The sequence below is a fragment of the Glycine max genome, chromosome 3 (genome assembly GCF_000004515.6).
Source record: "Glycine max cultivar Williams 82 chromosome 3, Glycine_max_v4.0, whole genome shotgun sequence".
Taxonomy (NCBI): domain Eukaryota; kingdom Viridiplantae; phylum Streptophyta; class Magnoliopsida; order Fabales; family Fabaceae; genus Glycine; species Glycine max.
In genome coordinates this window covers 25161215-25185327 of record NC_016090.4, presented here as the reverse complement: position 1 = coordinate 25185327, position 24113 = coordinate 25161215, and the positions used below count along the sequence as shown (strand labels likewise).

The window sequence follows — 24113 nt, the reverse complement described above, 5'->3', positions numbered from 1 at the left end:
ATTCTCAATACAACTGTATGTCTTACAATAGCTTTCAATGGATCATCAATTTATCACAAATGATTTTGGCCATATGCAAATTAAAAAGCCCATTTGCATGGACATCCATGGTATCACAAATGATTTTGGCTGCATGCAAATTTTTTGTTTTGGAATAAATAGATGAAATGGTTTAATAATTTAATTGATTGTGGCATTTTTACTATACTATGTTGAATCATGTGTTGCAATATGTTTATGTTGTGATGGGTGAAGCTTAATATATTGATGTGGTTTATTCAGGTGGATGAAAAAGCACATTTTCTATGGAACAATGAGCACATTCTGAACCTCTTAAAGAAGAATCAAAACATACTTGTATCGAAATTTTAGTTTTTGATTTTTAACATAGCATAGCTTTTGTTTGTAAATAACACCCCTAATAAGATATGGTTTGGTTGTTTTTGTGTATCACCATAGCAGAGTGAAGACAATAAAGTAGAATAAGGTGTTGTTTGTTTCCAGTTTTCAAAAATAGCTTTTTTTTAAAAATTTGTGTTCCTGAGCATATTTGAATGTGTTTGTTCTCTGAGCACATTTCTGTTTTCTAACAGTTTTTCTATCAGCACTTGAACATAGTACTTGAAGAAAACAGAAGAGAATGAGAAAAAAATTTCAACTATTTCTGTTTTTTAGTTTTTAAATGACATAAAATTTAATATATTTCTGTATGAGAAGTTGAAAGCTAAGTAGTGTGAAAATATTTTAGAAAAAGGTTTTTAAATTCAAATAGTGATGAGGAAATCAAGCAGACCCAAAATGATCAGCAGGATATCATGTGGTAAGATTTAATTTTCACTAAATAGATGGATTACCTTGAACTTGCAACTTGTTATTTACTAATTTCTCTAAAATACAAGGATGTTTGTTGCAAGCCCTTCCACCTGAATTTTTTTTTTAGTTTGCAAGAGTTGGAAATGGTGCAAGCTTTCTGTGCTTCTTTCTTTTGGGGTACAAATCATATCAATACATACAGAAAAAGAGAGAAAGTATCCTTAAGTAAAAGTTATTCATGCAAAATGGTGCCTACTTGTTACAGGAGAAGTTCTCTTCTTATGGAAATGGAGAAATGGCAAAGCTTTTTACAACTGAGGAGCTGCTAAGAGCAACAAATAACTACAATAGGAGCAGGTTTCTTGGTCAAGGTGGCTATGGCACAGTGTACAAGGGAATGTTACCAGATGGAACCATAGTTGCAGTTAAAAAGTCAAAAGAGATTGAAAGGAACCATAGTTTTATAATACTAGTACTTAATTAATGCACATGTACATTAAAGTCTAATTGAATAACATTATTTGAATAGTCTTGTTGGCCATACTGATTAGTTGTGTTGTATTATACATATTAGCTGGGGATTCCAATGCTTTTCGTCCTTCAAATCAACTATCTTTTTCTTCTTTTTTCCCATTATTTTTTTCTTATAAAATCTAAGAAGAAGAATATTTTACTTTTAAATACTTTCAAGACATATTGCTTACAGCAGCAACATACCTACACAACTGTTGTTGGGATCACCATTAGGTGTTCTGTTGTGTCTTAGAGGTTGTCCTTGTATTAGATGATTTGACACAAATTAATATATATCAACACTTTTTATGTTATGGAAGGATCAATCTTGAAGGACATTGACCTATAGTCAAGTGATATGCCCATGGGTTGAGGAAGCTTATAAGAATTGGCCAAGGTACAAAAGAAGTATGTTCGATAATATTCATCATGGAGTACTTTTGAGGCATTAACATGCTTAATTGAATTTATTGGCCTACATATTCTACATGTTATGCATCTTAGGAGAGTACTTTTGAGCATCTATTTTCTTTCCTATTTGAAAACCACAACAACAATAGCCTTATCTCGTTAGGAAAGTTGGCTACATAGATTACACAATGTCATTGGGCTATGTTAAAGACAAGTTTTTAAGGATATTTTTCATCACAAGATCCATTTTAATAATATCTTCAAATATCCTTCTTGGTCTCCCTTTATCCCTTTATCCTTCATGATGGTGAGCAGAGGTTGTTGCTGTTGTTGCTTAATGCAACCCTTTCTCTGGTGAGCCTAAGCCCTCTTCAATGCAGCAATGAGAGCATTGGAGAGAGAAGGCTGAGTGTGGATCAAAGGAGAAGGTGTTGTTTGGAGCCTGTTGAGGGCAACATTGAAGCATAACTCAAGGGCCCTGCATTGAAGAGGATGATGAGAAGTTTGGTGAGGCTGAGACTTGAGGCAAGCCCTTCTCAAGGAACTGCCTCTAAGGCTTAGCAAAGTGGCAACCACATGTAGAGGAGTGAGCTGTGTATGGCCCCTCCTCTGAGCCAACCCCAAAGACTGCTTCAACACTGAAGCAGCCCCAACTGTGAGGGTCTGTTGTAATGCACAGACTCCTGAGCGCATCACTTGACCAAACACCACCCCTCTCATCACCCCATTTTGTTACTACTGAACCTTAGTTTTCTTCTTCTTATCCTTCTCTTTCTCTCCTAACACCATCCTCTCCTTCTCTCTTTATATATGACTTTGGAACTTGGAAGCTTTTTTTTGTTTTATACCCAAAGGAACGTGGAACTTATAATTGAAAGGTTTTGTTTCAAGGATGGAAGAAGTGGAAGCTAAAACAAAAACACACACTGCAAAGAGAAAGCTCTATAGTGAGAGTTGTTAGGCTTTAGAAATATATACCTGAACTATGTCTCACCGCCTTAATGCTTAAGGATTTGCACTCCATGCCTTTACTTCTTAGGTTCAAAGTTCAAACAAGTGCAAAATCTGAATTCAAGATAAGTGATTCTAAATTGAAGAGTTTGGAAAAATGCTTTTCAGATAGAACACTAGACAAGGAACCTCCAATGTATAGTCTCCTTAAGTTAAAAACTTGGCCAATGGTGTTTGGAAGATTGCCACTCAACAAATTGAAGCTAACAATTAATTGGTTCAAGGACGTGAGATTTCCTAGACATGAAGGAATGGAATCGGAAAACATGTTCTCAGTTAGACCAAGATGTTGCAGATGTTGATGTTCCCCCAACCAATCTGGAATAGGTCCAGTAAATTCATTGTTATCCAATTCTAAATATTTAAGATTTTGAAGATTTAACAAAGTCTTGGGTATTTGACCCTGAATAGTATTGAAGCTAAGGTCAATATGGGAGAAGTCATTGCTAAGATTAAAATCCCAATAAGGTAATCCAACAAGGTTAACTGCAGTGTAGAGGGGATAAGGATGTCCAAACTACTCTCAAGTACAATAATACACGATCAAGTCCTTTTGTACATTGCCTTTCAAGTCCTATGTTTTTTTATATTCTAACAGAGGACTTACCTAACTTTGAATCTTGATACTCAAGGTCGTGTACATCAAGGAAGCTCTGCCACAATTTCTTAGTTATCTACATTATGGTTTTGTAGCTTCTATCTAAGCCAATACCACTTTAGTTATTCCTTGCACTATTCTCATGTTTGTTATAGTCATGCAAAAGCACAATGCAGTTTTTTTTTTTGTTGGATTGCTAAATTGGAATATCTCTAATGCTCAGTGGCCTAACAATTTCTCATATTTAGCAATATGCACAATCTAGTTCTTAACAACAGATTGCTAGACTGCTACAAGGTATGTCAAACATAAATATGTATGTATATGCAAATATATATATATATATATATATATATATATATATATAGGCTATCCATAGAGTTCCAAAACTTACAGAATCAAAAGTGTCCAATGGAAAAATGAACTCACGAACCCACACCAGGAGCTAAGAGTACGTCTAAAACCTATGAAACAACAAACTCACAAACCCACCTGAAATATTAATAGTAGTGAAGATACAGTATTCAAGATACAACAGTGAACATACAGTACTTATTATTTACCTTAGGATTGCGTTGTGCCACGGACAATGACGACGATGACGAATACGACGGTGGAATGGCGGACACGAGGATGGCAATCTTTAGTGGTTGCGAGGTAACAAGCGCAGGGAAGACAAAGTCGCGAAGAGAAAGGGTTTTCGACGAGCGCGGGGAGAAAAGCAGGGTTTGGGGTTTTTAATTTAACTAAAAATACAACATTGGTTTTTCTACAAAAACCGATGTTAACATTAGTTAATTAACATCGGTTTCTGATAAAATCGATGCTAACCACATCCAGTTAACATCGATTTTTAGATAATCGATGTTAATTAACTAATGTTAACATCAATTTTATAAAAATCGATATTAATAAAGTCATCTTATTTACGACAATGCCACTGTATTTTTGTTTACATTGATTTTATTGAAAATCGATATTAACAATCAATAAATTTTAGTAGTGATACAATAAGAAAAATAATTACTCTAAATAAACCAGAAAAAAAAAAAAAAAACCACCTCATTCTTAGTACAAAGCCAAATATTAATTTAAGAGAAACTGTTATAATCTTGACACAATAAAAATGTGGTAAAAAATAAGAATACAAACATACAAATGTTATTATTGATCAATCAGGTTGTTGATCGAACTAGACTCTTTGATATTTTAATATGCTAATATATATAAGTATGTATTAAAGAAATAATAAAAATACAGAATGATAGATGCAACAAACGACAAACGACAAACGATAACACCTGACGTGAAGTGTCAATATTTCTACTAGTAATATAATAATATAATAATTCATGACGTAACTGCCCTCAAAATCAACCTTCATTCATCAACATCATGCACTTAAAGTAAGAATTGAAAATACGTTTCCTCCACAAGCTGGGAATGACAATTAGAATCATTCTGGCGCTGTGTCACAGCACTGCCATATCCTCCTCACTAATCTGCCACCTTTCTCTACATATATTGCTTCACATAACCCAAACACCCACCACGTAACCTTCATGCATGCCCCCACACCACCCATTGTTTTCTTTCCTTTTTCATTCATTCATTGATTCTTTCAACTTTGAAATCTTAAAACTTCATATTCAAATTCTTTCCTCCTGTCCTGGCCCCACATTCCCCAACACCCTCCCGCGGCATCACCATTGCTGAACTTGGCGCGAGGGTATTTTAATATGTTGCTTTAATAATCAAGACCGGAATGAGTGTTATTGTCATAAAAAATAAGAAATACTATAAAAAAAATATTACTTATTTAAATATTAAATAATTAAAATTAAAAAAATACACATGTTTTTAAAATATTAATGTTACTATAATTAACTAACTTGTATTCTTAATTATTTGTAAATAATTACATATTGTAAATTTATAGTTCTTAATTCGAAACGTTTAAAATATTATAATGAACTTTATTTTCGTAAGAAAGCATTATTTTAATTACAACTAAAATTAAACCTTAATTAACATGCTTTAAAATTTAGTTATCTATTAATCATATAAAAATGATAGTCTCTTATAAAATTTGAAACAATAAAGCATACCTTTCATAGGAATTTTTACATAGAATATCTTTTAAAAACTAAACGCGAATTTCATACTAACATGTCGTTAGTATGATTAGTATTAGACTTGAATTTTTTAAACAAATTATCAATTTTAAGTCTTGTGAATGAAATAAATTATAGTTGAGACCAAACACCTCACCAAAAGTAATAAATCATATTTTTTATTCAAAAAAATGAGTTATCGACATAATTAAAGGATACTTTATATTAATAACATGCTATAAAAAACGAATGCTTTTAAGTTTTGCTAGTTAATTTGAACAAAACTGCATATATTTGAAGTATTAAATAAAATAATAATTTATTCCAAATACATTAATTGTATAATATTTATATTAATATAATTAATTTTTTTTATAATAATTACTTTAAAATTATTCATAGTGAATTTCAATAGATTGACAATGTAATCTTTTTTATGATTTGTCTAATTGATCTCAAGTAGAAAATGAAATTAAAAATCTCTCTTTTATAATCAATTGAATTTAAACAATTGTTTTACATTTTCTAAATGTTTTATCATTAGGGGGATTTTATGATATCTAATGCTTATTTTTTCTCTCATGTCATCTATGTGTAAAGTTAAAATATGTTATATTTTATACTTTTAAATTAATAAATTTTAAAAATATTAAAATCTTAACAATTTTTTTTGATTAATTAAGAAAAATCTATACTCTATATTCACTTTAGATACACCGTTCTTATTTAGTTTAACTTTAAAGAAATTTTTATTTTTATTTATTTAATATAGTTGAAAAATATAAAAAATAATCTTTCAATAATATTTTAATTTTCATTTTTATCAATTACTTAACGAGAAAGATTTTTGTTGTTAGATATGAACTTAGTAACTTTTCAATTACTAACAAATTGGTTTCTATTTCAATTAAATTTACTCATATTACAAATTTAAAGTAATTATAAAGAGTACTATTGGACATGTGTGTAATAATCAAAACGTTGTAATTTTAATTTTTATAATTATATGTACTCTTTATCTATAATTTGTAATTAACAATTATAATAAATATATTGAAAAAAAAAATAGAAGTACTATACTTATAAGTTCCGGAACGGATACATTAATAAAAATAAGAAAGGTGTATAATAAATGAATGTATATGACATGTTATATCATGTATGAAATTTTAGTTTTTTATTTAGTTTTCCTCATAATTAAATCACATGAGAGAGAAAATAATGCTTGATAGAAAATGATAAAATTTAAAATAAGAGAATTATCTAAATTATATTAATTATTGAGGGTGGAGTTGTTTAACAGATTTTTTATTTTTATTTCAATTTGATTTTTAATGAAAATAATTATATATCAGACTTTATTTATATTTAAGTTAAATTCTAAATTAATCAGAGTTATTTTTTAATAAATTAGAGAATTAAGATAAAAAAATATCATTTTTTACTTGGGATTAATTTGACATTTTTAACTCTTAAATTAAGTAATTTTATTAATGTAAATTCTTAAATTAATTTTACAATAACTAGCAAAAAATAAATAGTCACGCCTCCCTTTCCCCTAATTAGAATTATCAAACCGGGTTAGTCTGGTTCATGTGGACTGACCCGCAACGGATTGAGATAAAAATGGGCTAACCTAGTCCGATCCACTTTCGTGTGGGCTAACGAAATGTCAGCCCGGCCCGGTCCACCATGGGTTGGTGGGTTATATGAGCTGACCCACTTTTTAACTTTTTTTTTTGTAAAAATAATTATTCCAAACAACTTAAAATAAAATTCAATATAGAAACCAAACTAAATCAAATCCAACCATTCAATTTAATATTAAAGTGATTGAAGTCTTCAAAATAAACATTCAACATTAATATAATTGAAATTTAAATGTCATAAAAAATAAACTTCTAAACTATTGAAATTGAAATTAAATATTAGAGTCATGGACCGGAAAATCCGGAACAACTTCCTCTTCTTTCTCAACATCACCATTAATTTCATCTACAAAGACAAAAAAAAATATCAATAATAAGTCAAGTAAATAAAACAACATACTAATAACAAACTAAAAATTATGAAAAAAGAAATGTAAATTACCAATATCTTCAAAATCATTTATTCAATTTTGGGTTAAAATTAGTGCTTGAACATTGGAAGGAAGAAGACTAGCGCGATACTTGTTTAGCACAAGAGTACCAATGCTAAATGTCGATTCACTAGCAACAGTTGTTATAGGAATGCTTAACACCTCACATGTCAATCTATAAAGATTTGAATAACGTTCTTGGCGATCCTTCTAATAACTCAAAATATCCAACTTAGGAAAAAACTTTGATTCAAGTGATGTCTCAACCAAATAGAGATGTAATTCAGACTTGTCATTGACATTAACATTTTGGCTCACATAATTGATATATTCCTATGACAATATAAGAGAAAAATTAAATAAAATAAATTGAATCATAAAATAATTAAATAATCAAACAAAAGACTAACATTATATGGATCATCCATCTCTTGATTTTCTTCTATACTGAAATCTTCTACGACAATAGGTTGTTGAGAACTTTTGTTGCCGTTTAGGTTTTCTTCTTTGTACGTTATGTGTTGCTTAAGTTAATGCCTTGCCTATTTAGTATTACGTTTTAATGTTTATCACTTTATGTTATGCTTTTAGGCCATGCGTTATATTATAACAATTGTCAATTGAACTTGTCTATTTGTGTTAAGTTTGGGCTAAGAAATAAGAATTGGTCCCTGGTTAAATTTGGTTGCTAACTTGCTACAAAATAAAAACTTAACTTCCTAGCAATTATAAATAATTATAAATTTATGATAATAATAAAATAAAATAATATAGTATTTAAATATGATGGATTGACGGACTTACTCATCAACTTCCAGGTTGAGTCTACCTAACTCACAGACTAAGTGGACCAAACTGAAAACTTGATGGTATTATTTTCTTAAAAAAAATTAAGCCCAACTCACCTCTGATCCCCAGTGTACTGGGCTGGGCCCATGGACTGAACCCCATCTTGAGAGTTACGTGAAAGACAAAATATTTAAATATGATGGATTGACCAACTTACTCATCAACTCATAGGTTGAGCCTACCTAACTCACATATTAAGTGGACCAAATTGAAAACTTGATGGTATTATTTTCTTAAAAAAATTGAGCCCGACTCACCTCTGATTTCCAGTGTACCGGGCTGGCCCATGGGGTCAATCCCATCTTGAGAGCTTAGTAGATGACACGCTAGTCTGTATGATCACCAGCGTAGTACGTGAGAAATTCCCGACGTGTCCCTTTCCGCAACGAGTCCCACCGCAAATACACACCACTCACCCTCCCCCAACGCTCGTAACGTCACCATCACCTTAAAAACCCACCCTCCACGTTTCGTCTTCTCAAACCCCTCAAATCCCCGCCACGTGTCCCTCCCTCGCGAAGCGGCACCTCGTCCTCTCTCTCTTCTCCTGCGCCTCGAGATTCGCGCGACACACATACAGCGAGGCACCACCGCGCCACGTTTTCTACTCTCCCCTCCCCTCAAACCCTGCCACGTGTCCCTTCTCCGCTCCCCCTCATCACACGCCACGTGGCCCCCTCTGAACCTTCGATCAAACAGATTCTCCATTCTCGATGATAAGAAAGGATTTAGCGGTGCAACCTTGGTTAACGCTGCCCTTTTACGTGTCGCTAACCGCCATCCCCGCCTTCTCGGGTCGCGCCACGTGTCCCTCTGTGCGTTTTTTATTGAAGATAAAAAAACAAATAAATCACGTTCCACTGTGCTACGAAGCTACCTACGTTAACGTTAACATAAACATTAACAACAGCAATGGTTGAAGTCGAAGAGATAGAGCTGGATTTGGCGTTGTCCATAGGGGGTAGTTTCGGGAAACACACGGTGGAGAAGCCCGCACCGGATTCCGAAGCGCGTGTTTCAAATTCGGATAGTCGCGATGGAATGCGCGTGGTGGTGGAGCCGAGCGACAAGCACGACATTCAGGCGTTAAGGAGAATGGAGGCGAAAAAGAAGACAGAGCAGAAGAGGGAGCGCGTGAGGGAACCGTCCGAGCCCGAATTGAAACGGGATTTCAAGAGGGAGAAAACAGAATACGGGAACGGCGTTAGTGGCGCGTGGAATGCGACGACGACGCCGTTTGACCTGCACCAATTCCCGACGGTGCAGTACTTGCCGTTGAATAACGGGTCTCCGTTACCGTGCTGGGTCGGAGGGGAAAAGATTGTGGGTGCTGGAGTTGACGGCGTTAACGGCGGAAGAGGAGGAAATATCAAAGCCCAGTCGAATGGGTCTTCCAGGTGCAGTTCTTCTGTGGTTTCGGATTACCAAAGCTCTTCTGGTGAAGGTAATTTTTTATTTTTTTGTATTTCTTGTTAATATATATATATACACACACACACTGTGTGTGTGTTTCCATATTAGCTAATTTTATGATTTTTTGAGATCCTTTAAAAAAATTATTTTTTGAGCTTTTTCGTTTTTTGAATATTCAATGTAATTTATTTAACTGTATGATAAAAAAAAACGTGATTTATTGGCTTATTCCAGTTTGAAAGTTTCATAAAGTTAACTATTGTTCAATTGTTCGCATATATGATTTCAAAGGCTGAACATAATCAAGAAAAGAAGAAACTTAATTTGACAATTATGTCCCATGATTTTGGAATTTGGAGTGACATTTTTTAGGATGTGCGTTCCCCGCACATAAAATCGAATCGTCGTTCAATTTTAAACGGTGAATCTTAATTTTAAAATATATATTCGAGATAAATGCAGATCAACCTTATCCGAAATTTTGAATAGTATCAGTGTTTCATATCGCCTAATAATGTTACATCCCTCTCTGCCATCCCTGGTTGAACTATTACTTGATGAAATTGCTACTTTTTTTTTTTCCCCCAAAGATCTTTGGTACATATATAAAAATTACATTGAACTCCAATATAATTTAAGTTTTTTGTAGGGAGTGTTAGTTTTCTAATTTTGTTAGAAATATCACAACCTTCTTTCTCCCTTTTCTAACCAGTGACACAATCTTATATCTCCAAATATAATTCATTCAATTAAGATGAGTCAGTGAATTCATTTAAAAAAGATAAAGTTGTCATTTTTCTTTTTCATGATCTATTAATCCGTAAAAGCAAATGTCATCGAAAAAGCAAAATGTCCTACCATCAAATCAGGCACAATATTTCGTCTTTCATGCATATTGTAAGTCACATGTAGTTTAACTAAATTTTTATGTCATGTAATTCTCAACTTGAATCTTGATTATCACCTTCCTTGGGACATATATATTTTTAACAAATGTTCCAATTTTTTTTGTTTTTCTCAGATGGAGGCAGCACAGACAGCCACAGCCATTCAGTTCATTCCTTGGCAGAACCAACCCAATTAAACACTTCCAAGGAAACAATAAGCATAGGAACCCAACCTGAAGAAAGTGTTGTTTCTGCTTCATCTCACCCCATCATGAGACCCAAACAAGGAAACAACACCATCACCACCATCCAAGAGATGAAGCACATTGCAAAGGAAAAAACTCAAGAACCAATAATATTGCCAATTATTGATCTCAAACCTTTGTCCAACGAAAACATAACCAAAGTTGAAATAATGGGAAAGACTCCAAAGCCTCTCTCTCAAACCTCTTCTTCACTCCCTCAAATGCCCTATGTGTTCACAAAAGGGGACAATGGGAGAACGGTTAATGGGTTTCTCTACAGATACACAAAATCTGAGGTCAGCATTGTTTGTGTCTGCCATGGAAGCACATTTTCACCTGCGGAGTTTGTGCAGCATGCAGGGGGCACTGACACCACGCACCCTCTAAGGCACATCACTGTTATTCCTTCTGCATTTGGGTGATCTTAATTCCCTTTTTTTGTGTGTAATTAGGCCTATTCTCGGTTCTGCGTCGTATAGCGTGTTTGGAAATACGTTGAGATGTAAGAAATCACGTTGAGACGTAAAAAATCATCAATTCTGGGATGTGGAAGTTATAACTATTAGGTGAAACCTAGCACTCTATAAGATAGAGCAGCGGAAGAATTTGATTCAGGTGTCTACGTTATGTGATATCTTTAATTTAGGCAGGGTATATATTTTACAGGAGTTTTTTGTTAACTACGCTAACTGCATTAACAAACAATCTCCAATTGAGATTGCTTTCTTATGTTTTGGAGTACGGTTTGGCTTCTATCTCACATTATTATTATTATTATTATCAAAAATATTGACCCAACAGTTCCTGGGTTTTCGCATTTTTATCACACGATCACAATTCTTTGAACTAAAGTTTATATACTCTTACGGTTTATCTTATTATCCATTCCATGGGATCAGGGCGGATGTAGGTTAAGTTCTATGGGAGCAATTGCTCTTACGAGATTTTGTTTTTTTACTTTTACATATTTGATAAAAAAAGATTTCTTTCCCATAAAAGAAAGATTTTGTTCGATAAATAAATTTTGTTTAGATGAATGTAAAATCTTATAATTAAAAGATAAAAAATAAATTGACATTAATTTTATTATTTTATTTTAATTTTTTTTGTTTTACTCTTATAATACTGAACATATATAGTAAGTTAGGGACACAAACACATTGAACTAATTGCAATTTATAAGAGTTTATATAAGTAATTTAAATTTTTGTTTATCATAAAATTATGTATTTCGTATAAATTTATAATACTTTTCTTTTATAAGAATATAATATAATATATTATTATTTTGTTCCAATTAAATTAATTTTCTGGTTCGGAAAAATATTTTGTCTCCATAAAAAAATAAATTTTGCTCCATAGATAAATTTTGTTCAGATTTTTCCCCATAGATAAATTTTGTTTAGATGAATATATAAAGTTATAATTAAGAGATAAAAAATAAATTGATATCAATTTTATTGTTTTGTCCTAATATTTACTGTTTTATGTGAATGAATATCATGCAACTTTTAATGATGTCAAAAAGATTACTTGATGAGCATGAATTGAATCAAGTCAAAAGAACAAGATCTAGTAAATCTAAGATAAGAACTTAGTAAATTTATCTAAAGAATCTTAATTTGATTGCTTTAGTTTGACTTCAACATCTTTAGTATCAAACACTATTTTATCAAAGGCTAAATCAGTTTAAAATGATATTTTGAACTAGTAATCGATCACTAGAATGTATAATCGATTACCAGAGAGTTTGTGAAGATATTTTTGCCTAACGATATAAAACTGTTTGAATTTTGATTTGTGTAATCGATTACCAGAATCATGTAATCGATTACCAATGAAGAGATTTCAAAAAACCTTTGAAAAGTCATGACTCTTCAGAAATATAACTGTGTAATCGATTACCAAAATCCTGCAACCGATTGCTAGTGAGAAAACTTCAGAAAATCTTTTTGAAAAGACACATCTCTTCAAACCATTATGAAAAGGCATAATGGACCTATATATATGTGTCTGACTTCGAAAAGATTGAGAGAGATTTTAAAAAGAGAACATAATTGTCAAATACTTTCTGTTAGTCGTGTTATACGACTAACTTTTTTATAGAAAACATTTTCCAAAACTTGTATAGTTGCCCAATTTGATGCAATCCTCCTTAGGAAGAGACTAGTCACTAGAGCCATGAGCAAGAGGCTCCAAGAGGATTGGGCTAGAGCTGCTGAAGAAGGCCCTAGGGTTCTTATGAACCTCAGGGTAGATTTCTGAGCCCATGGGTCATTGGGTCCAATTATCTTTGTACATATTAGACTAGGATGTCATTATATTTGGTCCTTGTATTTAGGGCTCCATAATGTAGCTAGGGTACCCTAGAAATATAGGATTTTTTAGCCCTTGTATTTTAGGGCACCTAGACTAGTTTTTGTATTAGGGGTAGTTTTGTAATTTCACATGCACTAAGTGAATATTTGATGTGTGTGGTGTTGGATCAAGTGGCCTCAAAATAATTAAGAAGGGGGGATGAATTAATTATTAGCGAACCTTTACTAATTAAAAATCTATCCTTCTTAATATTACCAAAAGTAAAAACAATAATTAAAGTGCACAGCGGAAAATAAAAAATGTAGGGAAGAAGACAAACACAAGAGGTTTATACTGGTTTGGTAACAACCCGTGCTTACATCCAGTCCCCAAGCAACCTGCGGTCCTTGAGATTTCTTTTCAACCTTGTAAAAATCCTTTTACAAGCAAAGATCCACAAGGGATGTACCCTCCCTTGTTCTCTTTGAACAACCTAGTGGATGTACCCTCCACTAAAACTGATCCACAAGAGATGTACCCTCTCTTGTTCTCAGTCACAACAACACAAGCAGATGTACCCTCTACTTGTACCACAAAGGATGTACCCTCCAATGTGTTAAGACAAAGTTCTCAGGCGGTTAGTCCTTTGAAACTTTGTGAAGGGGGAAACAAAAGAATTCTCAAGCGGTTAGTCCTTTGCAATCTTTTGTTTTAGGGAAAGGGAAGAATCAAAAGAATTCTCAGACTGTGTCGTTTTGAATTCTTTGACAAGGGAGAAGGGAGACACAAAAGAATTCAGGCGGTTAGTCCTTCGTTCTTTTGGATAAGGAAGAAGAGAGACACAAAAAGAATTCAGACGATTAGTCCTTGGCGAATTCTTTTTGGCAAAGGGAAAAGGGAATGAAAAAGATGAATAACACAAGTTTTTGAACAAAGAACTTTTCTTGGAAGAAAAAGTTTTGAACAAAAACTTTTAGAAAGATGAAGAGAAGATGAAATAAGAAAGTTCTGAAAGAAATGAAAGAAGATATTGAAAGATAGATTGAAAGATAGAATGATTGAAAGAGATGATGGATATGAATGTGATTGTTAAAATGTTTCATGCCAAGGTCACATGTTTATAGTTTCTTGATGACTCAAGTCAAAACTTGTAACTCTTGGCAATTCCTTTAAAACTATTCACTTAAAAAGATATGACTTTTGAAAGAATCTTCAAAAACAAGTCACTTGAAGAAATGTGACTTTTGGAAATGAATTTTTCGAAAACAATCACTGGTAATCAATTACCATAAAGGTGTAATCGATTACACATCAACAGATGTGACTCTTCATTTTGAATTTTGAAAATCTTAACGTTTTAAAACCACTGGTAATCGATTACTATAACCTGGTAATAAATTACCAGAGAGTAAAACTCTTTGGTAATGATTTTGTGAAAACTTCTTGTGCTACTCAATGCTTTAAAAAACTTTTTAATACTTCTCTTGATTAAGTCTTCTCTTGATTCTTGAATCTTTGAGTCTTGAATCTTGATCTTGATTATTCTTGAATCTTTGAATCTTGAATCTTGATTTTTGATTCTTGAAATCAAATTTCCTCTTGATCCTTGAAGTGTTCTTGACTCAATCTTGAACTTAATCTTGAATGTCATCATCTTTGTTATCATTAAGTGATCTTGACTTTTGAGCTCTTTGTCATCATCTTTGTTATCATCGAAACTCCTTGAATCAATCTTGATTCATCATGAAGCTTGCTTATACATGTGGTTGGAAATAAATTTAATTGAATTGGTAGAAGCCCAATCCAATTAAATTTTAGTGGGGGAGGTGAGCATTTACTTACTATACCCCATTGCCACATCATATAGTCACACTTTATGCATGTCCTTCATGCTTTACATGCCTCATGACACCTAAGCACACTTAGTGGAGAATCTTGGAATTGATCTTGGATTAGTGGGCTGAATCATAACTAAAATTCACTAATCATAATTAGTGAAATTTTGGCTCCAAAGTTTGGCTCCACAAATTCAATTTCAAATTCAAGTGAAATTTGAATTGAAATTCAAATTTTCCTCTAATTTTGTGTGACACTTAGGCTATAAATAAAGGTCATGTGTGTGCATTTTTTTAACTTTGATCATTTGAATATTAAACTTCAGATTTCAGAGCTCTTTTAGAGCACAAAATTTCGTGTTCTTCTCTCCCTCTCCCTTCATTCATCTCATTTTTCCTCCAAGCTCTTATCCATGACCTCCTATGGCGGTGAGCTTCTTCTAGACTCATCTTCTCCTTGAAGTGGCATCTCCTCTCTCTCTTCCTTCTCCATTCCACTGCCATTCATCTTCCAAGAAGCAAAGGAATCCATTGATGAAGAAGATCCTAGGCCTACAAGCTCCAATGGAGCTTACATCATGTGGTATCAAGAGCATCTTCATCTGGGTGATGTTCTTTTGCTTCCTCTATCTTTTTGTTCGGTGAATTCTCTTTAATTCCTTGTTCTTCATCTTATTCTCCATGTATATCCTCCATTGTCTTGTGTTTTGGTGCTGTTTAGAGTAGATTCAAAAAAAAAAAAAAAACCGATTAAATCTTAGATCTGCACTTGTTCTTGCATTTCTATGGTTCAAATTTTGTAGATATACTCTTGAATCATGTTTTTGTGTTGATTTTAGGTTCTATCATTTTTAGTTCATAATATTCTTGTGCTGAACCTTTAGATCTAAATTTTCTTCCAAAATATTGATTAGAAAAAAAAACACAAAAATCTAAGTGTAAATCACTTAATCCATGTTGTCTTAGAGTTATGTTTAGTCATAGTAATTGTCACATTATGTTCTAAGTTGGTGTTGAATTTTTATTTTGTTTATTGAATTCTAGATACATTTGTTCATGTATTCTTGTCATTCTTAGCCTATCTTTTGAATTTTGAGTCTAATTCATGCATGTTATTTAGTTCATAACATGTTCTAAATCAATTCCTAGAAGTAGTCTTGTTGTTGAACTCTTTTTTTTGTTTTCTAAGTTTCCTACATGATGCCTATGATGAAGTTGAGTTGTGGTGCTGAGTTGTGGCTGGATTTGTGAATCAAAATAAGTCTTAATCTCTCTTTAATTGTGTTATTCAAGATGATTGAGCATAAGCAAACACAAATTGTAACTATCCAAGCCTTAAGCAACATAAACACTACTCTTGATTTCTAGGTTGAAATTGTTGGTGTTGGCAGCTTGAACATACAAACTTGTATAAATTATTGGGAATTGGTCACTACGTGTTTTGAAATGAAATTTTTACTAAAATTTCTAGACATCTAGACCAAAATTATGAAAAAATAGCCAAGCGATTTGGATTAAAGGAAAAAATAAGAAAAATCACACAAGTTGGCTGAAAAATCAGTGTCCAGAAAAAAAAGTGAAAGGGAAGTGTGCTTGTTGTTTTGACTCAAAATTTGTTCTATAATTGGTGCCTATTTTATACAAATCCTAGTTCTGAAATTTCAATTGAAAATTAGTGTGAAAACAAGTGCCAAAACTAGAGGTTTCTTGAGTCTTTTTTTTTTAGTTTTTCTACTCTACTCTAGAGCCATTCTAGGTTTCTCTTTGAGTCCTAGCTTGCTTTTGTGTGCTTTTCATTGCTTTAATTGTTTAATTATCCTTGAAAATTTGTCTTGTTATAACTCTATTGGTTTAGCTTTCATTTCATTTTTTTTGGTCTTTGGTTATTTCTTGTCTCTTTGTTTCCTTGCTTGTGAGTTGCCATATAGGGAATTGGAAAGGAGGATTGGTATACCTTGAAGAATTTGAGTCAAGAAGCAAGGGGCCAACCACCTTAAGAGCTATTGGACTAAGAAGCACTCCAAATTGAGTGAAACACCAAAGAGAGAATAACCACCACAATTGAGGACTTTTTTTTTTGTAATTTTGTAATTGGCAATTTGCTTTGCTTTCAAATTTTGTAACAAAAAGGCCTTTCATTGGAAATAAGTTGGGAGCCTCCAATAGGTCACCCTACTTCCATTTGTGTGTAATAATTTTAGGCAATTTTCCCTTAGGATAGTGAGTGTTTTGTTGGGAACCTTAAATGAGGTCATCCAAACACTCTTAGGATTCACCTAGTTTGCATTTCTTGCACTTTAATTTCATGCTTACTTTCATAGCTTATTTCCTTTATCCTCCATTGTCAAACCGCCTAGATAGCTTGACTTTTACCAATTAGTTTTTACCTTATCTTTCTCACCTCTTTTACTATTTATTTTGGCTAGTTTCAACCTTAGTTTCTTTTACCTTTTGTTTTCAAACCCCCAACAAGAAAGAACCATAACTTAGGAACCAACATGAGTCTTCATTCTTCATCTAGTGTTAATGGTGAGGGTTCTACTCCTACGGACCCTTTGTATAAGATATTAGATGAGTTGAGATCCCTTAAGTTGTGGAAAGAAAAACAAGAGAGAAAAGAAAAAGGTAAAAAAAGAGCGGAAGAAATAAGTCAAGATGAAAGAGAGAAAATAAGAGAGGAAGAAAGAAGAAAAATAATGAAACAAATGAAAAGAGAAAAACATGCCTCCTATAGTAGTCATGACACTTGCAAGAGTTTAAGTGAAGAACTTAACGACTATTATAGAGGGCACCATCGTTCACATACTAAACATCACTCCTAAAGAAAAGAAAAGGATAGAAGGCCTCAAGAGGTTAACATTAGCCTCCCATATTGATGTGCCATTATTTTCTCCTATTTCTTAACCTTTTTTGCCCCATTTTAAGTACTGATTAGTCTTAATTGTCAAATTAATTAGGCAGTTTTATTATTTGGGCTCATTCAACAAATTTGATGTTTTTAATCTAATTTCAGGAATTAATGAAGCATTGGGCTTGAATCCAGAATTGGGATTGGGCTTGAATCTAGAATTGGGCTTGGACTTGAAGAGGACAAACTATTTTATTCTACAAAATTTTATCTTATCTAGACTTTATCTTATCTAGATATTATTTAGATTTGATCTCATCTAGATCTTATCTTATCTAGATTTGATTTTATTTTATTTATGAGCTTGAATTTAAAACAGATTTGTAAGCTTTGGGGCTGGAAAACTATATAACAACACCAAGGTTCTAGTTTAGGCCCTCTCTCTCCTGTTTTCATTTTTAGTTTTAGGATTTTCTTAGAAACTTTGTCATTTTGCAATTCCAGTTTTGACTTTTCGTTTTAGCAATAAAATTCCGTCTTCAATCTATAATTTCGTTCTCTATTGATTAATGGAAGGCTAAGTTTCCAGCGTTGTTTTCTCTTGAGGATCAAGCACAGTTCTCTTTGAGATTCTATTATTACTGTTAAATTCTATTCAGTTTTTCCTCTTAACTAATTACTCTGAATTTGTTGCTATTAATTCATGCATGCTTAGTGCTTGATTAATTGTCTCCGTGCTTAATTACGTTCATGCTTAATGATCGTTTATGATTAATTGGTGTATGTGTTGCTTAATCACATAATGAATGTCTTATGTTAAATTTCGCTTAGTAATTTAATTTAGGATTGGATTAAGTGGTTGAACTGATAAAGGATAAACTCTCGTAACCTAGGATAAGAGACTTGCTTGTGAATCAAGGGGAAGCAACGTGTTTTAATTCTGATATTTTATAATTCACATCTATTCGCTGTTTAATTTACAAAAGCAAACAACCCCCCCCCCCAATTCGTTACTATTTTCCTACTATCTGTTATGAACATTTGGTGTATCATTTCTCATTGGGAAACGACCTAGGATCACTTCCTAGTTACTGCATTTTAATGTTTATTTGATTCGGGTACGGACTTGATCACATATTTCCATGGAAAAGATAATGTTGAGGCCTACTTAGATTAGGAAATGAAGGTTGAACAACTCTTTGCTTGCCATCATATTAGGGAAGAGAGAAAAGTTCCATTGGCTACCCTTAGCTTTCAAAGGTAAGCCCTCTATTGGTGGACTTCCCTTGTTAGGAAACGAAGGATTCATGGGGATCCTCCAGTAGAGTATTGGAATGATCTTAAGAGTGCCCTTAGGAAGAAGCACATTCCATCCTACTATGAAAGGGAGCATATGGACAAGCTCCAAAGGCTTAGACAAGGGAGTATGAGTGTTGAAGAATATAGACAACAAATGGAACTACTCCTTTTAAGAGCTGGACTTAGGGAGGAGGAAATAACAAGCATAGCTAGGTTCCTTAGTAGACTTAATATGGAAGTGAGGGACAAGGTTGAACTCCTTCCTTATAGGGACCTAGATGAGCTAGTCCAACTTTGTATAAGAGTGGAGCAACAACTTAAAAGAAAGCCTTCTTCAAAATCTTATGGCTCTCACTCTTATCCAAGGAAGGACCAAGCCAATGGAATTTTAGGGGCTGCACCTTCAAAACCCAAGGAAGATAAGGGTAAGACCATAGAGAAATACACCCCTAAGACTAGTTCCCAAGAAAGGACTAGCAACATTAAATGATTCAAATGTCTTGGGAGAGGTCACATTGCCTCACAAAGAAAACCATGATCATGAGGGGTCAAGACATTTATAGTAGTCAAGAGGAGACTACTTCTTGCCCTTCCTCTAGTGGAAGTGAAGATGAAGTACGGGGTGAAGAGTCTAGTGAGGAAGTCTACCCCCATGAAGAAGGTGACCTCTTAATGGTTAGATGGCTCCTTGGAGGTTAATCTTGTGATCTATCTCAATCCCAAAGAGAGAACATCTTTCATACAAGATGCAAAATTTTAGATAAAACTTGTTCTCTCATTGTGGATAGAAATAAAGACTAAAAGGGAACATAAAATTGAAGTCATGTTTGCACATTTAATTAAAGGCTGCCGTCTCTTGTGATGGACGCGTGGGGTGCTAATACCTTCCCCGTGCGTAAATACAACTCTCGAACCTTTCACTTAAAGTTCGTAGATCACGTCTTTTCCAGTTTTTCTGACGTTTTCCTCAAATAAACGTTGGTGGCGACTCCGCGCGTATTCCTTTCTTGGAACATGCTCCCGCGAGTCACGCGTCGCCCTCCCGCCGAAGGGTAGACTGCGACAGTTGGCGACTCCACTGGGGACCATTTTTTGAGAGTTAAGCCATTTAATCTTGTGCAATATTTTATCATGACATCCTCCTTTGTTGGTTTCCCTTTATTTTTCTTATGTTCTTGTATAAATAACTCTTTGATGCTTTTAGTGCATTTTAAAATGTATGCATGAGGTAAATATTTATTCATTTGATGCACACAAACACCAACACTATTTGCATACACGGTGAGTTGAAAAAGGGCCCTATACCCGGGTTCGTGGGAACATAAGGAGTGGAGGTGAATCTGTGATCATGCTAGGTCTCCGACTTGCTTGATTACAGTGAACCTTCATCTAGAGTTTTTCTCTTTGAAAACATATTGTTGCTAGTAGTCCCTACTGCTGCAGTATGTTCTTCGAAGAGGATGATACCTCTAGAGACCATTAAGAGAGATATGACCACCTTGGGGATTATCACTAAAAACCTTTTTAGCTCTCTCCCATATAGGTCCCTTAAATAGGGGCACGGAGCAAACACGCTGCGTGCCATTTTTCCACTGCCATGCATAAGTGTCATGTACCCTTTTTGCTTATATTTGTTTGTGAATATTGTCGTACTATGTACATCCCCGTATTGTACCTTTCGCATATGCATCATGCGTGGGTTCCGTCTTAATCCCCTCTCTTGGGCAAACCAACGGAGGGTCCGTGTCACCTTCTTAAATACATACGTTGGGCACTTTGCTACCCCAAGACGTTGTATCTAAGAAGGAGACAATTTCCCGGGCTCCCATATTCGTAAATTGCATCTGTGTCATGTGCATTCCTTCATGCATTCATCTATTCCACCCATGATAGATGTCGGAGTTTTGATTCGCACCGGGTTTTTGTTTCACTTTAGTAAACACAGGGACAGATCAAACTGGCAAAAGGTTTTATCAAGTCAAGATTAAGGGCCTAGATATCACCAACATTAAGGAGTTGGGGCGGTTGATGGGACCTCTCCAAATGCAAGCCTTTCGCAAGGCGTACGGAAAGATCTTAGATTTGACCATAGCAGAGATATCCACAGAAGCCATTACCTCACTCACCCAATACTATGACCAGCCCTTGAGATGCTTCACGTTTGGAGACTTCCAATTAGTATCGACCGTTGAAGAATTTGAGGAGATTCTAGGATGTCTTCTTGGGGGAAGGAAACCATATCTTTTCTCCGGGTTTCTTCCCTCCTTGAGCAAAATTGCAATTGTGGTCAGGGATTCAGTGAGAGGATTGGACCGCGTAAAGCAAACTTGAAACGGCATAGTGGGCCTACCACGGAAGTACTTAGAAGGCAAGGTGAGGGATATGGCGAATCAAGAAGAGTGGGTTCCGTTTATGGATGTATTAGCATTGCTAATCTTTGGGGTTGTCCTCTTTCCAAACGTGGATGGTTTGGTGGACCTAGCCGCAATTGATGCTTTCCTTGCATATCACCATAGCAAAGAAAGCCCGGTGGTAGCTGTCTTGGCGGACTTATTTGACACATTTAACCGAAGGTGCGAAAAGAGTAGTGCACGGATCATCTGTTGTTTACCCTCTCTTTGTGTATGATTAGTTTCGCACTTATTCCAACAAGACATAAGGCATCCATGTCCGCTCCGAAGCCATCGCTCGTGTGTCGAGAAAAGAAGAGTAGATTGGGACCAACACTTGGCTGGGATAGGAGGCAGAACAGTCAACTGGTTTCCACGATGGAAAGAAGGAAATGAGGGAGTTCTCTTCTCATGTGGGGGCTACCCAAACATCCCGTTGATAGGAACGAGGGGTTGCATTAACTACAATCCCGCACTTGCTATAAGACCGTTAGGGTACCCCATGAGGGGAGCACCGACGGAAGAAAGCCTGTCTCCTTTCCTTGTGAGAGATTTTGGCGTGCAAAATTTCAAGGTTATACAAAGAGTCCGTAAGGCGTGGGAAAGCCCGTTAAGGAAAGATAAAGAATTTAGGGGCATTCGTAATGGCATCATTGGTGGTTATCATGATTGGCTGAAAGCTCGTACATGAGGTTTAGATTGGCTCGCCAAGTTAAAGATTGTCAACGAAGAGAACTTCGAAGCTCCGGAAGAGGATGAAGAAGTCCGAGCTCTGAAAACCGAACTAGGAAAAGCGAGACTTGCCAAAGAAAAATTCAAGTTGGTCGCTACAGACATTCGGAAAGAGTGTGCCGGGTTACGAGAAGAAAATGCAGCTATCGCAAAAGCCCTTGAACAAGAAACCAAGAGGGCTCGCAAGGAAGAACATGGCCGTGACAAATTCCGTGGAGCATTGTGGGGGCAACAACAGTGAGCTCAAGCTTCGAAGGGAAGAGAGAGACCGATCACGAGCACATAGCATGGTTTTAAAAGAAGAGTTAGCCGTTTGCTCAAGGTCCAAAAGAAACTTGTCTCAGCGTTTATGCGAGACAGAGACCAACATGTTAGCTATCATCACCAAGTACCAAGAAGAACTAAGTCTAGCCATGGCCCACGAGCATAGGGTGGTGGACGAGTATGCCCAAGTGTACGCGAAAAAGGAGGCTAGAGGAAGGGTGATCGACTCGTTACACTAAGAGGCAACCATGTGGATGGACCGATTTGCTCTTACCTTGAACGAGAGTCAAGAACTTCCCCGATTGCTAGCCAACGCCAAAGCAATGGCGGACACCTACTCCGCCCCCTAGGAGATCCACGGACTTCTCGACTATTGTCAGCATATGATAGATTTAATGGCCCATATAATTAGGAACCGCTAGGGAACTCGTATTGTCACTCAAATCTTGACTAGTTATAACTTTTGAATAAAATGAGTTTATCCCATGTTTTTACTCCAAAAAGTCAGTGCGAATCAAATCACTCCTGCATTTTATCTCTGAACATGCATTCATTATTTTACCTACTCCTCACGTTTGGTTTTTTTAGGGAAAAACACCATAACTAAACGCACTCCAAGGCATCCCTATTGGACCATATCCAAATCTAGAACGATGGGTGATCAAGAGGAGACACAGGAACAGATGAAAGCCGACATGTCGGCTCTGAAAGAACAAATGGCTTCCATGTTGGAGGCCATGTTAGGAATGAGGCAACTCATGGAGAAAAACGTGGCCACCGCTGCCGCTGTTAGTTCGGCTGCCGAAGCAGACCCAACTCTCCTAGCTACCGCGCACCATCCTCCCCCAAATGCGGTAGGACAAGGAAGGAGCACACTGGGGCAATTTAGCAACCCCCATTTGGGATACAACCGGGCGGCTTACCCTTATGGATTGCCACCTTATTACACACCGTGAATCATGCAAGATGATGCGGGTCATGTCTCTTCCCCCATCCTTGAAGGGGAGCCTCCTCGATAGTCTGACGAGGTCCACGAAGATCATCAAGAGTATGCCCTAGGGGATGTCGAGTTCTACCCCCCGATCCCCGTCGAGGGACCGCCACCCAACACTTTGCCTCAGCCCAACCTCACAGCACAACCAATAATCTTGTCCACAGAAGGACCACCTCCGGCGACCGAAGAAAGAAGGAAACTTGATCTCCTCGAGGAGAGATTGAGGGTTGTTGAAGGCTTTGGAGACTATCCATTCGTGGACATGACGGATCTTTGCTTGGTACTAGATGTTGTTATCCCCCCAAAATTCAAAGTGTTGGACTTCGACAAGTATAAAGGGACGACTTGTCCCTTGAACCATCTCAAGATGTATTGTCGCAAGATGGGCGCACACTCTAGGGATGAGAAGCTATTAATACACTTTTTCCAAGATAGCTTGGCTGGGGCCACGATTGTTTGGTACACTAATCTGGAAGCTTCCCGCATCCGTACTTGGAAGGACCTGATTACTGCTTTCCT

General features: G+C 35.4%; 1 protein-coding gene and 1 long non-coding RNA gene across 2 annotated transcripts; one reads left to right on the top strand and one right to left on the bottom strand.

The window, feature by feature from the left end:
- Positions 1-7301: 7301 nt before the first annotated feature.
- Positions 7302-8860, bottom strand: LOC121174522 (uncharacterized). Its single transcript, XR_005890647.1, has 2 exons — positions 8647-8860; positions 7302-7455 (listed from the first exon to the last, which is right to left on the bottom strand). It is a non-coding gene; the product is annotated as an uncharacterized lncRNA (long non-coding RNA).
- A 38-nt stretch (positions 8861-8898) lies between these two features.
- LOC100789670 (ninja-family protein 4) lies at positions 8899-11479 on the top strand. The gene is made up of 2 exons (XM_003520934.5): positions 8899-9833; positions 10824-11479. Exons 1-2 carry the CDS (start codon positions 9302-9304, stop codon positions 11354-11356), a joined length of 1065 nt encoding a protein of 354 aa, XP_003520982.1. The 5' UTR covers positions 8899-9301; the 3' UTR covers positions 11357-11479.
- Positions 11480-24113: the final 12634 nt, after the last annotated feature.